Source organism: Astyanax mexicanus, chromosome 20 (assembly GCF_023375975.1).
Source record: "Astyanax mexicanus isolate ESR-SI-001 chromosome 20, AstMex3_surface, whole genome shotgun sequence".
Taxonomy (NCBI): Eukaryota; Metazoa; Chordata; class Actinopteri; order Characiformes; family Acestrorhamphidae; genus Astyanax; species Astyanax mexicanus.
The window spans coordinates 12227740-12243687 of record NC_064427.1 but is presented as its reverse complement, the minus strand read 5'-3'; the positions used below and the strand labels follow the sequence as shown (position 1 = coordinate 12243687).

Genomic DNA, 15948 nt, shown 5'->3' with positions numbered 1-15948 from the left:
TTAAGTTCGTAGGATTTACAGAAAGAATGAAGAATAATTCTTTAAACAAAAGTAGACAGGTGCATAAAATTGGGCACCCTTGTCGTTTTATTGATTTAAATACCTTTAGCACTAAATATTGGAACACAAAATCTGTTTGGTAAACTAACTGACCCTTGACCTACATACACAGGTGAGACCAATATTTTATTAATAATAATTCAAAAATATTAATGTAATATTTATTTTGGGTGCCCAAACTTTGTGAACCTGCCTAATTTTGTTTAAAGAATTATTGCACACTTTCTGTAAATCCTGAAAATTTAATTCACTTCTCAAATATCATTGTATTCATCTGCTATATGATATATTTAACTGCAACTGCTGATCACGAAAATGATCAGGGGTGCCCAAACCTTTTCATGTCTAGTTTTAATATATGAAATGTATCAAATTTTTGGCACCTTTTTGTATTAGGTCACAAACATGTAACAGTGCCACAATACAGTTGATGATGAAACTGGTTTTAACAGATTTCAGTTGTCAGTTTGTCAATAGAGTACTATAAAATCAACTAGAATATCACTGTACAGAATTTCACTGTAAATATACAGTAAAATACTGGCAGCATAGACACTACAAATATCTTGTATTGCAGTTCACACCCAGCATAAAGTCATGCTTTGCAGTGAAGAAAATGATATCTTATGGCAAACACTGTGACCAAGGATCACAGGGAAAAATTTAACATTTGTGTTAAAATGTTTAGTGGGTCTAGTTCCTTTAAGGTAATATTCACCTACATTTCTGTAGCTTTACACCTGAACATAATTAAATATTTATGAATCCTATGCTGGTTTAAACTAATTTAAATGGTCAGAAATTAAACAGCGTAAACAAAGAGACTGTGTTGCTTGCACTGCCTCCATGTGGACCTGTGAGTTCATCATGTTACCTTCATCTAAAAATTACATACAGAAAACTTACCCAATTACAAAGGAGGAAATCACAGTTCCCACAAAAGCATAGGAAAGGATTGAGCCCAAATTTCTGAAAAAGTATCTCTGAAAAGCAAATACACACACACACACACACACACACACACATACATACAGCAATATACTTCACAAAAATGAGTTGTGTTATTTACAACCCCAAATCACAAAAGTCTGGCACAGTAGGCAAAATGCTAATTTAAAAATACAGTGTTTCTTAAATTTACTCTGAATATCATTTTATTGCAGGCAGTATGAACCCAGGATATTTCTGATAAACTTCATTTCATTTGTTCCTGCAACACATTCCAAACACAAAGTGTGTGTCACACCTTCCAATGCTTCTACTGACTTTTCCACCTTCACAAACTTTAACTCTGGAACTTAAGCAGTGTTGCTGCCCTCCTTCATTACTTCTTAAGGGAGCAACTAAGTCCCTAGTGTGCCCACTTCTCAATTTCTTCTGGTCATACTGGTGAGACTCGCACTCAGCAATAGATACTGGTGGGAAGGTATGGCTAATAACATCCAAAGGTTTTTTTAATACTGTTCTACCTGTTCGCAGTGTAAAACACCCAAAACTTGCCAGCTGGTTAATTAGTACCCCTGCCCATCCCTGCACATCCTTGGTCTCATGTAGCTATAGATTTTATTACTGATCTCCCTGTCTCTCAGTCAAAAACTACTACTGTATACTCACTAGGGATGCAACGGTATTTTATCGAACCGTTCGGTTCGACCTGTTCGGTTCGATACACCCGGATGGACCGTGGTATTTCGGTGCCACACTAACAGAGCGAACGAACGGCTCCCCGCAGAATACAGCTCCGCTTCACGAGCAGAATCGGCACAACACTGCCCACTGCAAAACTGCTGGAGTGGAAACAGCGCTTATAAATAAATGAACAAACACAAAGAAGGGTATACTGTCAGCAATTTCAGTTCGTTTTAGTTTTATAAACTCTCAATACAGTTCCAGTTAGTTACCTTTTTTCTTTTAATTACCATTTCTATTAGTTTCAGTTAACAAAAATGTATATTTTTTTACTTACAGTTTTCATTATTTCGTTCATTTTCGTTAATGATAATACTTGGTTACTTGGTTATATGGTGATTATCATGCCAGAGCTTTATATAAAATAAAAATAGCATTAAAAAAACAGATGCCTATGTCACAGACTATTTCCTGGAGCCCTGCCCGAGGAATGTGGTGGAAATCCCGGGTCGGGTCGGGTTTAGGCAGATAATCTAAGCTCTGATATTGATATCGAAACCGAACCGATACCGTGGCCCAAGAACCGTGATACGGACCGAACCGTGGCCACACTGTACCGTTGCATCCCTAATACTCACCATAATTGATAGATTTTCTCATGGAGTTAGGTTCATTCCTTTTCCATCTTTCAGACTCACTGAGGGAGGTAGAAAATTATCACCTACATTTGTTGGTCCTTATAAGGTCCTTAAGCAGATCAATGAAGTTACTTATAAATTGGACTTACCAAGCCAATCTCGAATGTCTAACTCTTTCCATGTCTCTCTTCTTAAACCTGTTGTCTCAGGACCTTTGGATGAGGCTATGCCTGGCGAGACCCCTCCTCCTCCGGTTATGGTTGATGGGACGCACGCCTTCACTGTTCCTCAGTTGCTGAACTCTAGACACCAAGAGGGGTGTTCTGCAATACCTGGTTGATTGGGAAGGGTACGATTCGGAAGAACATAAATGGGTTCCTGCTTCAGACATGCTTGATCCAGGTATTGTGGCTGACTTTTACCAGCGGCACCCCAACAGACCTGCACCACCCGGACTCTTTTGAGGGGGTGGGGGTTGCTGTCACACCTTCCAATGCTTCTACTGATTTTTCCACCTTCAAAAACTTCAACTCCCAGAATGCACCTCTCAGTCACATGTTTCAGCCTGCCAATCAGCAACTGATTTTTCGATTCAGTTTCAACTGTGTTCTAAGTAATTACTGGGGTTTTTCATGTAAAAAGTCTGTTTGTCCTGTTTTTTGTGAAGTATTGCCCCTGTTTTTTCAGCTGCATACCGAGCGTTATTTCTTTGTTTATCTATGTTCATGTATGACCTATTGTTTGTCTTTTGTCTCTGATTTTGTCTTGCCCTTTTTATTATTTCTCTTGGCTATTTTGTTCTGGTTTAGACCCTTATTTCTCATTTTGCTAGTACTGACCCACACCCTTGACTGGGCAGAGAAGAAGAAAAGAGGGGGAGCGAACTCAGAGTATTTGGGATGGAGTTCGGGGCAGCTTCGCTGTAAAGCGTGAAGCCGAAGCCCCAAAAATTAAATCAGAACTTTCAACCACTGCAAGGATTTAAGAAGAGGTCTGACTGTGAAAGGCTTGGGAACTCCAGCAACTGAGTGTTGGAAGTCCGACCTTGTAGTCTTTGAGAAAGCCAGAGGATGAACCAATGCATGGGGAAGGCAGTGTGGAAGTCAAAGGAAAGAAAGGTAGGGAATAATTAAGTAAGGTGTTTGAAGGTGCTACTAGCCTATTCAAGTATAGGAATGCTGTACAGGAATAACAGCATGGAGGGTGAGGTCCTTGGAGGCAGAAAACGGTTGAAGTGGAAATGTAGTGTTGAACGACTTAGTGGAATGATGCACATGTTGTACATGTAGTTTAAAGGCCCCAAAAGCAGCCACCGACCCACATGCGTAGCAGGAGCGACCGGGTAAGGTAGAAGGGGTGCTCCTGACCGTCCAACAGAAGCGCAGTGGGGGGGGGGGGATGGGGGCGATGGAGTGGGAAGACGGAGTGGGAAGACGGGGGTGATGGAGTGGGAAGACAGGGGCGATGGAGTGGGAAGACGGAGTGGGAAGACGGGGCGATGGAGTGGGAAGACGGAGTGGGAAGACGGGGCGATGGAGTGGGAAGACGGAGTGGGAAGACGGGGGCGATGGAGTGGGAAGACGGAGTGGGAAGACGGAGTGGGAAGACGGAGGCAATGGAGTGGGAAGATGACAGCAACGGGAGACGGAAAAAGAGTAGGGAGGACAGACAGACTGAGGAATGGGAGAGAGAAAATGAGTGGCCACGCCCGACGAGACTGCAAGGAGTCGGAGCCACAGCCCGCCAGCGGAAAACACGGGTTGCACAGGTAAAAGGGGAGGGCGGGCCTCAGGACCAATGTTAGGAAGATGGGCAGGGAGGACAGACGGACTGGCGTTGGGATGATGGAGGATGGGCAGGGAGGACAGACGGACTGGCATTGGGATGATGGAGGATGGGCAGGGAGGACAGGGGAGACAAGATAAAACCACTAGCAGGGAAAGCAGCCTGGAGCAGTGGCAGTGGAGGAGTCAGGGTGGACGGGAGCAGCTGGTTGCAGGAGACAGACAGGTGCAGAACCAAAGTGGACCAGGTAAGGAGCAGGAGCCAACACCACATGCGAGGTTTGTTCAATGAGCAGGTAGAGAGGAAGTGACGGTTTAAATAGGGAAGGAAGTGGGAGGAGTGAGGGCGTGGATCACTCCCAAAACTTAGTTATGATACATAACTCCACTTGTTGTTTATCCCTTTAGGACTGTTAATTGGTTGATGTTTTGATCAGTCTTGTTTGTGGTTTGTACTGTTGTTAGTACTCAGTTCAGGCTTGTTGGTTTAGCTCTGTTTATTAAAGCTACTCCTGATTTTTACTGCAAGCGTCTCACTCCTGTTTGTGGCATCACAGTGTGACATTAAACATTGTATAACATTGTAATGTTGCCATTCCTGCTCACAACACTTTAAAGGCATTTTAGCACAAAGAATAATACGCATTATCAAGAGAATATCAAGAGTTATCAAGAGAATACCAAAAGTTATCAAGAGGATATCAATAGTTATCAAGAGAATACCAAAAGTTATCAAGAGGATATCAATATTTATCAAGAGGATACCAAGACTTATCAAGAGGATAACAAGCGTTATCAAGAGGATACCAAGAGTTATCAAGAGGATATCAAGAGTTATCAAGAGGATATCAAGAGGATATCAAGAGGATACCAAGAGTTATTAAGATGACATCAAGAGTTATCAAGAGGATATCAAGATTTATCAAGAGGATACCAAGATTTATCAAGAGGATACCAAGATTTATCAAGAGGATACCAAGAGTTAACAAGAGAATATCAAGAGGATACCAAGCGTTGTTAAGATGACATCAAGAGTTATCAAGAGGATACCAAGAGTTATCAAGAGGATACCAAGATTTATCAAGAGGATAACAAGAGTTATCAAGAGGATATCAAGAGTTATCAAGAGGATATCAAGAGTTATCAAGAGGATATCAAGCGTTATCAAGAGGATATCAAGAGTTATCAAGAGGATATCAAGAGTTATCAAGAGGATATCAAGCGTTATCAAGAGGATACCAAAAGTTATCAAGAGGATAACAAGCATTATTAAGAGGATACCAAGAGTTATCAAGACAATATCAAGAGGATACCAAGATTTATCAAGAGGATAACAAGAGTTATCAAGAGGATAACAAGCATTATTAAGAGGATACCAAGAGTTATCAAGACAATATCAAGAGGATACCAAGATTTATCAAGAGGTTAACAAGAGTTATCAAGAGGATAACAAGAGTTATCAAGAGGATATCAAGAGTTATCAAGAGGATAACAAGAGTTATCAAGAGGATATCAAGAGTTATCAAGAGGATAACAAGAGTTATCAAGAGGATATCAAGAGTTATCAAGAGGATATCAAGAGTTATCAAGAGGATATCAAGAGTTATCAAGAGGATATCAAGAGTTATCAAGAGGATATCAAGCGTTATCAAGAGGATACCAAAAGTTATCAAGAGGATAACAAGCATTATTAAGAGGATACCAAGAGTTATCAAGACAATATCAAGAGGATACCAAGCGTTATCAAGAGAATATCAAAAGTTATCAACAGGATACCAGAAGTTATCAAGAGGATACCAAGCGTATACCAAGAGGATACCAAGCGTATACCAAGAGTTATCAAGAGGATACCAAGTGGAGTTTACCAATCATTATCAAGAATATACCGATCATTATTAAGCCAACATCAAGCATTAGCAATAGGACACCAAAAGTTATTAAGAGGATATCAAGTAGTATATCGAGCAAATACAATGATTTAAGGAGACTTTATTGTCATTCATATCACATGTGGGTAACACTTTATTTTAAGGAACACAAATTAGGCGCTTATTGAGGTCTTATTACTTGCTTAATAAAGCCTTAATTATTAAATACATTTGTAAATTATTTATTAGCTACCAATTAGGCTTTATTCTGTGTAAGTGTTATTGGCGATTAATTAGGGGTCTGTGACTGATTGAACTTCATTTTAGAATATGGTACACATCTTGGTCTATTAGTGACTTATTAATCCCATATTAACTCAATATACTCCAGCACAACCATAACCTTACCAAATTCATATAGATCAAACGGCTTATCAGGGTGCTAACATAACTGTCTATTGTGAAGTATAAGAACTAATACAGTTAGTATTAATTATTTCCACATAATAGATCCATAATTAAGCACCAATAATTCTTGCACAGAATAAAAGTAGTGAATAAATAATTTACAAATGTCTAATTAAGGCTTTATTAAGCAAATAATAAGACATGAATAAGCGCCAAAATTTGTGTTCCTTAAAATAAAGTGTTTCCCACATGGGATACATGAGGTAGAATAAAATTGTAATCTCACAGTTCAGTTCGACCCAAAGAGCATTTGTTATGTACAGTACAGGAAAAAGTTTGGACACACCTTCTCATTCAAAGCGTTTTCTTTATTTTTATGACTATTTACATTGTAGATTCTCACTGAAGGCATCAAAACTATGAATGAACACATGTGGAGTTTTATGTACTTAACAGAAAAATGACCTGGCCTCGGTCCCCGGACCTGAACCCAATCCAGATGGTTTGGGGTGAGCTGGAACGCAGAGTGAAGGCAAAGGGGCCAACAAGTGCTAAACACCTCTGGGAACTCCTTCAAGACTGTTGAAAAACCATTTCAGGTGACTACCTGTTGAAGCTCATTGAGAGAATGCCAAGAGTGTGCAAAGCAGTAGCAAAGGGTGGCTATTTTGAAGAAACTAGAATATAAAAATATTTTTTTTGTTGTTTCACCTTTTTTTGTTAAGTACATAACCCCACATGTATTTATTCATAGTTTTGATGCCTTCAGTGAGAATCTACAATGTAAACAGTCATGAAAATAAAGAAAATGCATTGAAAAAGAGAAGGTGTGTCCAAACTTTTGGTCTGTACTGTAAGTTAAAATAATATAAATCAAAATAAGAATAAAATACAAATTAAGAACAAAATAGATAACAAGATAAATACATATGATAATTAGGATAGTAGTGATGTAGCAGCCACAATGGAATCCAGAGTAAAAATTAATTAAGTTTAGAGTAAAATTAATTAAGTTTAACAGTCTTGCATCTTCTGGAATAAAGCTGTTGTTGTTTTGCACTTGATGCCTCACAGCCTCCTGCCTGAGAGGAGCAGGACAAAAAGTGCGTGTGCTGGGTGGGTGGGATCCTTCCTGATGCAGGTGGCCCTTTTCATGCATCTGGAGGTGTAAATGTCTGTGGTGCTGGGGAAGCTGACTCCAACAGTCCTCTGTGAAGCCTTCACCAGCCTCCAAATTCACAAAGAGCATACGAACATACAGTAGGAATCATTATGCTTCAAGCGGGTCAGGGTAATGAGGATATGGCATCCTCTATTGATCGATTCTTCCTGTATGCGTACTGGTGTGGATCCACAGTAACGTTGATGGTGGCTTTGATGTGGGTCTGAACCAGTTTTTCAACGCAATTTGTGACTATCGGAGTGAGGGCTATTGGCCGGTAGTCATTCAGACCTGTCACTGCGGAGCTCCTGGGGACTGGGATGATGGTGGAGGTTCTCAGGCAAGTGGGGACAGCTGCCTGGATGAGGGAGGCATTGAACATCTCTACCAGAATGTCTTAGAGCTGATCAGCACAATTCCTTAGCACCTGTCTGGGGATAGGGTCCAGGCCAGCAGCTTTTTTTCTGTCGCTTCGGAGCAGTGGCTGTTTACCAACATGCAGTTTGTGCGCCAAGCTAGGTTTATCTAGACACATATGGGCTTTCCCAGATAGCTTGTTGCAGCTGGAAGGTTGAATCCGGCATGGTATTGTGTAGCCAGGTTTCCGTGAAACAAATCACAGCACAGTTCCTCATCTCCTCAGAAACACTCATACTTAGCTTGTTGTCAAGAGAGTGGACGTTAGACAGAAAAAGTGCAGGAAAAGGGTCAGTTAGAATTAGCCCTGAGTCTGCCTAGTACACCGCCATGCTTTTCCCTCTTCAGCCTCCACTTGCAGCCCTACCAAACCCGGGTGTTCAACTAGGAGCGTGAGTATCAAGAGCATATTGAGCATTATCGAGAGAATACCAGTTGTTATCAAGAGGTAACCACATGTAATCAAGAGAATACGAAGCGTTACCAAGTGTGCAACAGAACAATGTTATTGTTTTCACATTTTTCACTTCAAAATTCTCCACACATTCTCAATTGGAGACGGGCCAGTGCAGTACCTATATTCTCTTCTTTCACAGCCATGCCTTTAACAACATCTTGAAGTCCAAGCCTACAGAAGTCACTGCTTGTAAACTTGTTCCCTTTAGGCCCTGAAATTCCCCTTCATTCCTTGAATTGTGTAACGATCTTATGCAATGTAGAGGCAAAAACATGCCAATCACTTTCAATCTTTATCTGAATTTTTTACTAGTGGTGTCAATTGATTAATAATTATTGGATTAATCAAAAGAACATTATGTGATTCATTGCGATTAATCACTCTTTTTCTTCTTTGATATGTGTTTAAGTTAAATTAAATTAAATTAAATGTAAATGAAATAATGACTGTATGATTGGAAAAAAGAGAATGTGTGTGTGTGTGTGTGTGAGAGAGAGAGGGGTAGTGAGAGTTAGAATCAGATTTTTTATTAATATTTCAGCATTAATAAATAGTTTTTCAGCTTCTGCACACAACAGTAGCATCATTTACATCTCTAAATAAATCCCATCACTAGGCTCTGTAATAATTAGGAAGGACGTTTTGGCCAAACTTGGTAAAATTATTACCAAGTTTAACTATTACCAAATTATTATTAAAATTTCCTTCCAAAAAAATGTAGGTGTTTTTAGTTGTCAGATTAATCACATTCATTAATGCATTAACATTGGCAGCACACATTTTTACTCTCTCTGTCCATCTTCTCTTTAGTTTTGTGGATACTGCTTTTGTTCCACATTTTCTTATTGGAATGTGTTGCAGGCATGAAATGCAGGAATGGATCTTTATCAATGAATGAACTGGAGTTGTCCAGAAAAAACACAAAATATTTAGTGTTTATACTACAGTATATTGATATATAGTATCCTACTTTCGTGTAAAAAAGTTAGGTTTGTCTTTTAGTGCATTTTAAACAAAGAGAGAAACATAATAAATGTAATGATCAAAGAGTGCCTTAAAATTTTTACCCTCTTAAGGCTGTATCCAGCATGAAATATGATGGGTGGAAGTAAGATGTTGAAGAATACCTCCGGGTCAAAAGTGACCTAACCGTAAAAAAAAAACATTTCAGAGACATTACAATCATTACCATTGTTAATCATGGGATCTGCTGTGTAATCACACACCAGTCTCATACAGTTGCAAGAAAAAAAATGTAAACACTTTGGATTACTTGGATTTCTGCATAAATAGTTGACACAGAAAGGTTTCCATTGTAAGGCAGACATTTCTATGGGGTCCCAACAGGCTATTATAGTGTCTAAGGTGGTTGATTAGGTGTGGTTGGAGTGGTAACATATGTGGTTGGTTTGAAGGGTGGAACTCCATTTATTCCACCCCATTTATTATATGGATGAATCTGCAAAATCTGATGCTGTGCAAAAAAACAGTTACCTGATTAAATATCCAAGCACGAATCACACAATCAAGCCAAACAACACAACTTATCATAATAATACATTTAATAACATTGTACTATCACAGATCTGCTGTACTGTACTGCTGTAGTAACATTAGCTTTAGAGTTCTTGTAATATCAGTGATTACCAATAAGGTTTAAAATCTAGTATGAACCTATCGTGTGTGGTTTTTACCTTCTTCAGTATCTGTGAGTTTGGGGCATCCTTTCTTGGTGTGTCACTGGCCTCTCCGCTCAGTGTATATTCAAATAAACGTCCGCTGATGTTAAGCAGCAGAGATCTGGGGCTGGAGTTAAACACACAGGTTAACGGAGCATCGATAAGGTCTGGCTGCACATGAACCCCAAAACGGAGGATAACACCCATCAACAGGCCTGAAACAACAAAATTAGGTCTGTTAACAATTTATCTGTAACCTTAACACATACATTTTTTTTTAGGACAAATGAATCATTTTATCAAGGTAAAAAATCCCAATGTCCTTCCATAATTCACTCTTTTCACAGACCCTGGTGATGTACAGCCACAGTGTCACTACTGCCGAGTTCAGAAGGTAGATTACTCTTTATTTGTGTTAAAATATTAATAAAATCTCATAACCAACTCAAATTCTCCTACTCCTCCCTCCTCTCCACCAGTCTCTCTCACTCTCTCTCTCTCTCTGTCTCTCTCTCTGTCACTCTTTAAAACGCACACACACAATTGCATTTCTTTTTATTTACAGTTGCAAGAAAAAGTAAATGCTGGGCTTTGTCCCGCCCATCGGACGCTCAGCGTCTCTGGGGGTCTATGGGGCAGTGGGCTGGCTTCAGCCGGCCCGGACGCTCAGCTTATGCATGATGATCGGATGATCTGTCTGAGGCGGAGTCCCTTTTTGATTGACAGCGAAATGAGCGAATCAGCGATCTTTTAGTGTAAAACACGGACACACTTCACACTTGCCTCGCGCCAGTGCAAGCTGCACATATGCCAGACAGTTTTAATGTTGTGGACCGGATTTCGGTGAAGCCATTTGACAGTCTTCCTTACGAAGAAAAACTTAGAGTTAAACAGCAGGGCAGATCAACTGCTCAGAGTAATTTGTTGTAAAAGGTGGGGAAAAGTAACAGGTATTTTCAGCTGTCCTGGTATGATAAAGTGAGCTGGCTGACTGGAAGTGCTGTAACAAATAAAATGTACTGATGGCCATTCCTCTTGATGAAACCATCTCAGGACATAAATGAACAGGGGCAAGTAGTAAGTATTGTGTTATCATTAAAAATAATAAAGGGATTACTCAAGGAAATTAAAACTGTCCAAAAAGGAAATAAATTTACCTGCATTTTTCACTTTTCCAACTTTAAAGATTTTGCGTAATGTTTTTTTTTTACTGATCATTTTATGTTTATTCATGTTATAGCGTCTTTTCATGTAATTGTTCAATGTAAAGAATGGGTACCTTTATGTTGTGTAGTGAAAACTTGAAAATGATGCCTTTTGTTTACAAAAAAAAAAAACATCTCTGGGAGAGTAGAATTTACGTATAAATAAAACTACGTGTGTTAAGATGTAGGCCGAAATTGAGCTTCCCCTCCTTGAAAGACCAGCATCCGCCACTGGTAAACCCCTAGGCCAATTACTTTTCTAAGAGCTAATTGGAGCCAGGAGTCTAATCAATGTAATGAGATTGGATGTGTTGGTTAAAGCTGCCCTTTTCTATAAAAAACACACACCAGTTTGAGTTTGCTGTTTTTAAGAAGCATTGCTTGATGTGAATCATGCCTCACACAAAAGAGCTCTCAGATGACCTACGTTCATTAATTGTTGACTGTAAATATAACTGCAAGAGCACAGTTCAGAATGATCAATGAGGTGAGGAACAATTCTAGAGTGTCAGCTGAAGACTTACATTTTATTGACAAATCTACAATAAGATAAACATTAAACCAGAATGGAGTTTATGGGAGGACACCACGGAGGAAGCCACTGCTGTCCAAAAAAAAATTGCTGCACATTTGAAGTTTGCAAAAGAGCACCTGGATGTTCCACAGTACTACTAGCAAAATATACTGTGGACAAATTAAACCAACATTTACTTGTTTGGAAGGAACACACAACGCTATGTGTGGAGAAAAAGGCACAGTACACCATCATCAAAACCTCATCCCAACTGTGAAATATGGTAGAGGGTACATCATGGTTTAGGGCTGCTTTGCTGGCTTAGAGACTGAACGGATTGCCGTCATCAACAGAAAAATGAATTCCCAAGTTTACCAAGACATTTTGCAGAAAAGCCTAAGACCATCTGTCCGCAGACTGAAGCTCAACAGAGGATGGATGATGCAACAGGACGATGTCCAAAAACATAGAAGTAAATCAACAACCGAATGGCTTCATTCGGTTAAGTCCTGACCTCAACCCAATTGAGAGCAGCTGGTAAAAAGCCATTACAAAGCAGCAAACAGGTATTTGAAGCTGCTTCAGAGGCTTGCAGTCGTGCATAAACCTACTATTCGGCCACCCCTTACCAGAGCTCACAAGCAGTAACTGTAATGTTAGTTAATATTACAAGACTGAAGAAGCACCTATTATTTGAGAAAAATGTTTATTAAGAACAATACACACATCGCTACAAGTCAAATGCATAATGTGGACAATGTGTGCACCCCAGAGCTGTGTGATAACATTCTAACTTGTGCAACTAAAAAAAACTGTTTGTGTCGAGCATCAGGTTGGGCTCGGGCTCAGCAGAGAATATCTACCAGACATACATAAAGACTTATTTTTAAACAGTCTTGTTTACTGATGAGTGTTGTGCAACCCTGGATGGTCCAGATGGATGGAGTAGTGGATGGTTGGTGGACGGCCACCACGTTCCAACAAGGCTGCGACGTCAGCAAGGAGGGGAGGTCGTGATTTGGGCTGGAATCATGGGGAGAGAGCTGGTAGCCCCTTTAGGGTCCCGTTTTAAGTTTGAGGTGTAAAAATGACCTCAGCAAAGTAAATAGAGTTTCTGACTGACCACTTTCTTTCATGAAAGTAAGAACACTGCACCATCTCATGCTGTAAAGAATATCTCTGTATTATTGGCTGCTCTGAGCATAAAAGGAGAGAAACTCCCCTAAACCTCAACTATATTGAGAACTTTTGGAGTATCATCAAGCTAAAGATATATGAGAGTGAAGGCAGTTCACATCAAAACAGCAGCTCTGGGAGGCTATTCTGACATCCTGCAAAAAAAACCAAGCAGAAACTGTCCAAAAAGTGGACTGAAATGTATGCAAGAACTGTGAAGGTGGTCTCAGGGTCTTCTGTTAACATGTAACTTGGCCTGGTAATATGTAAATTATAATATAAATGAAATAGCTTTTTGATTTTAGTAAATTGTGCAAATTAAAAAAAAAAAAAATAATAATAATAATAATAATAATTTTAATCTCTGTTGTGAATAATATTTTAGAATAGTGCATTTTGAGATTTTAGATAAAACAATATTGTTATCATTGGGGTGTTTGTTCAATACAATTGGATTTATACTAAAAGGTCATGACTTTAAACTATACTGCCGGTCATTTGCATTGACCATTTGGGAAAATCTGAGAAAAATATCACTTGCATAGTAATTTAGAACACGATGTATGTTTTGTGTGAATCTTAGATTGGTGCATTGGTCAAAGTTCAGCTTTTGTTAGCAGTGTTAGCCTCTTGTTGTAAACTTACAGTCAGATGTTATAGCTTATTGAGTACATAAGACGTAAATGTATTTGACACAGTTCTGTATTATTACTATATATGTTGTAGGGTTCTGTTTTATTTTAGCTCACTTTTTTATTATATTTACAAATATATATATATATATATATATATATATATATATATATATATATATATATTACTATGTTTATTTATAGTATTGTGAGGTACCTCACTACACTGTTCTCAGAACTGAGGTTAGCTAATGCTAACGCTGACTCACCACACACATGAACCCTTATTGTGCACAAACACACACACACACACATAAACACACACATACACGATGGAAAAATTCCCATCCCTCATCCTCAAACCTGCTTTCTCCTAACCAGCCAGTTTGGGTCATAACACCTCCTGACATAGCCACTGTTTACATGAACAACAACAGTTACTGCATCTCCAGCCTCTTCAGGTGTTCTTCAGTAACACAACTATTCACTATAAAAACACCACAACTGATGATGTTCATCTAAACTCAGGGTCCAAACAAAAGTGGAAGCCAAAGAAGACTATAATCAAAACAGAAACCATACTGCAAAAAAAAAATTATGATATTACACCCCAGTACCTCAGTGTCCTTTGTGTATTTATGGGAAGACATTCTTTTTTTTTCAATTCAAAGTTTGCCGTGTGACCTGTCACTAAAGTAAACTTTTCATTCAGTGTAATTTTAAATGCTTTTAGAAACTGTTCTGTTTTATATCACACTATTTCAGTTCCTTTTTTAGAATGACAGATGAAATGTTTGCACATAATTTCATTTTAACAGTGAAATTGTATTTTCTGTATTAAAATATGTATATTTATGTTTATTTCAATTATGTTCTAATTTGTGTTCAAACTATGTTTCATGATCATTTAGGTTCAGAAACCCAAATTGTGTAAATCATTCACAGTTTAAAGTGTAAAAACGTCTATACATTATACAGTTTACATATTAGTTACACTACTGATCCAGTTCTGTGCTGATTTTATTACACAATAAAAATAATTATACTTTTTGATAATAATAATAATAATAACATGTTTTAATTGTTTTTTTATATAATTTTACTAGTTTAAATAAACCTCAGGTTTGTGTTGTGAAGATGTCTGACCGTAGATCATGGCCAGCCCGGTCTCGTGCAGCAGGCGGAGGCGGTGGTGTTTGAAGAGCCATGTGGTGAGGATGGTGGCGGTCAGCAGGAGGGTGAAGAGCAGGGCGATGGCGCTGTTCTGCCGGTGACTCTCCTCAGCTCTCCTCTCAGACACAGCGTCCACCAGCCCCGGGCCCTCACACTCACACACACTCAGCACAGCCAGGAACAGCACACATACTTCCCACAGCACCATCCTCCTCACACCAACACACACTCACACACAGTCTGCACAGGCCAACAAAACATACACTTTTACTCACCCTGACACTCCCACTCACTCTTCTGCTGGTACTCACACACCCTAAACACTAAACACACTTAATGAGGCCACAAAAGAAGTCCAGACTGTTCCAAACTTCAGTTAGACAGTCAATGAATCTGTTATTACAATCAATGAATCAATGAATTAGTTAATCAATAAATTAGTTAATCAATGAATTAGTTAATTATCAGTTGAATTTTCTTTATAATATAGCAATTTATTGTAATTATGGTAATTGTACTAATTTCTACTGTGAATAGTGTTTATATTTGAGTGGTCACACCCCTTGCCCTGTTTGGGCTAGTAGGACCTGGCTCTTATTATTGGCCATGAGCTCGGTCTTCTCAGTTTGGTATTAGTCTGACCTTCTGCACTTTTACTAGTTTATGAACCTCCCTCCTGTTCTATCATTGTTTAATGGACATGCCCTCTGTTCAGGGGTGCATTTCTTACCTAAAGCTTAGTTGTTAACTATATTAGCATCTTTCAGCATCTTTAATATGATGCAGCTGTAGTAAAGTTGTTTCCCAAAACATAGTTGTAACTATCAAGAAACAATTTACTATGAATGACTGCTCATCTGCAGTTTGCTAAAGATCATATGGGCAAGCCACAAGGCTTTTAAAATAATGTTTTGTAGATGGATGAGACCAAAATAGAACATTTCTGTTTAAATGAAAAGTGTTATGTTTGGAAAAAGGAACACTGCATTCCAGCATAAGAACCTTATCCCATCTGTGAAACATGGTGGTGGTAGTATCATGGTTTGGGCCTGTTTGTTGGGCCAGGACAGCTTGCCTGCATTGATGGAACAATGAATTCTAAATTATATCAGATAAGCTGTCCATGAACTGAATTTCAAGAAAAGG

The 15948-nt window shown here is 38.9% G+C and overlaps 1 protein-coding gene across 1 annotated transcript in view; it reads right to left on the bottom strand.

Moving 5' to 3' along the window:
* The window catches only part of slc9a6b (solute carrier family 9 member 6b), a 28268-nt gene extending 13234 nt beyond the window's left edge, over positions 1–15034 (bottom strand). Inside the window, exons 1-4 of the mRNA XM_007259410.4 lie at positions 14776–15034; positions 10118–10317; positions 9491–9568; positions 967–1043 (exon numbers count right to left, since the gene is read on the bottom strand). Coding sequence (XP_007259472.2) covers positions 967–1043; positions 9491–9568; positions 10118–10317; positions 14776–15010 — 590 coding nt within the window. The 5' untranslated portion in view covers positions 15011–15034. The remainder of the gene's footprint in view (positions 1–966; positions 1044–9490; positions 9569–10117; positions 10318–14775) is intronic.
* Positions 15035–15948: the final 914 nt, after the last annotated feature.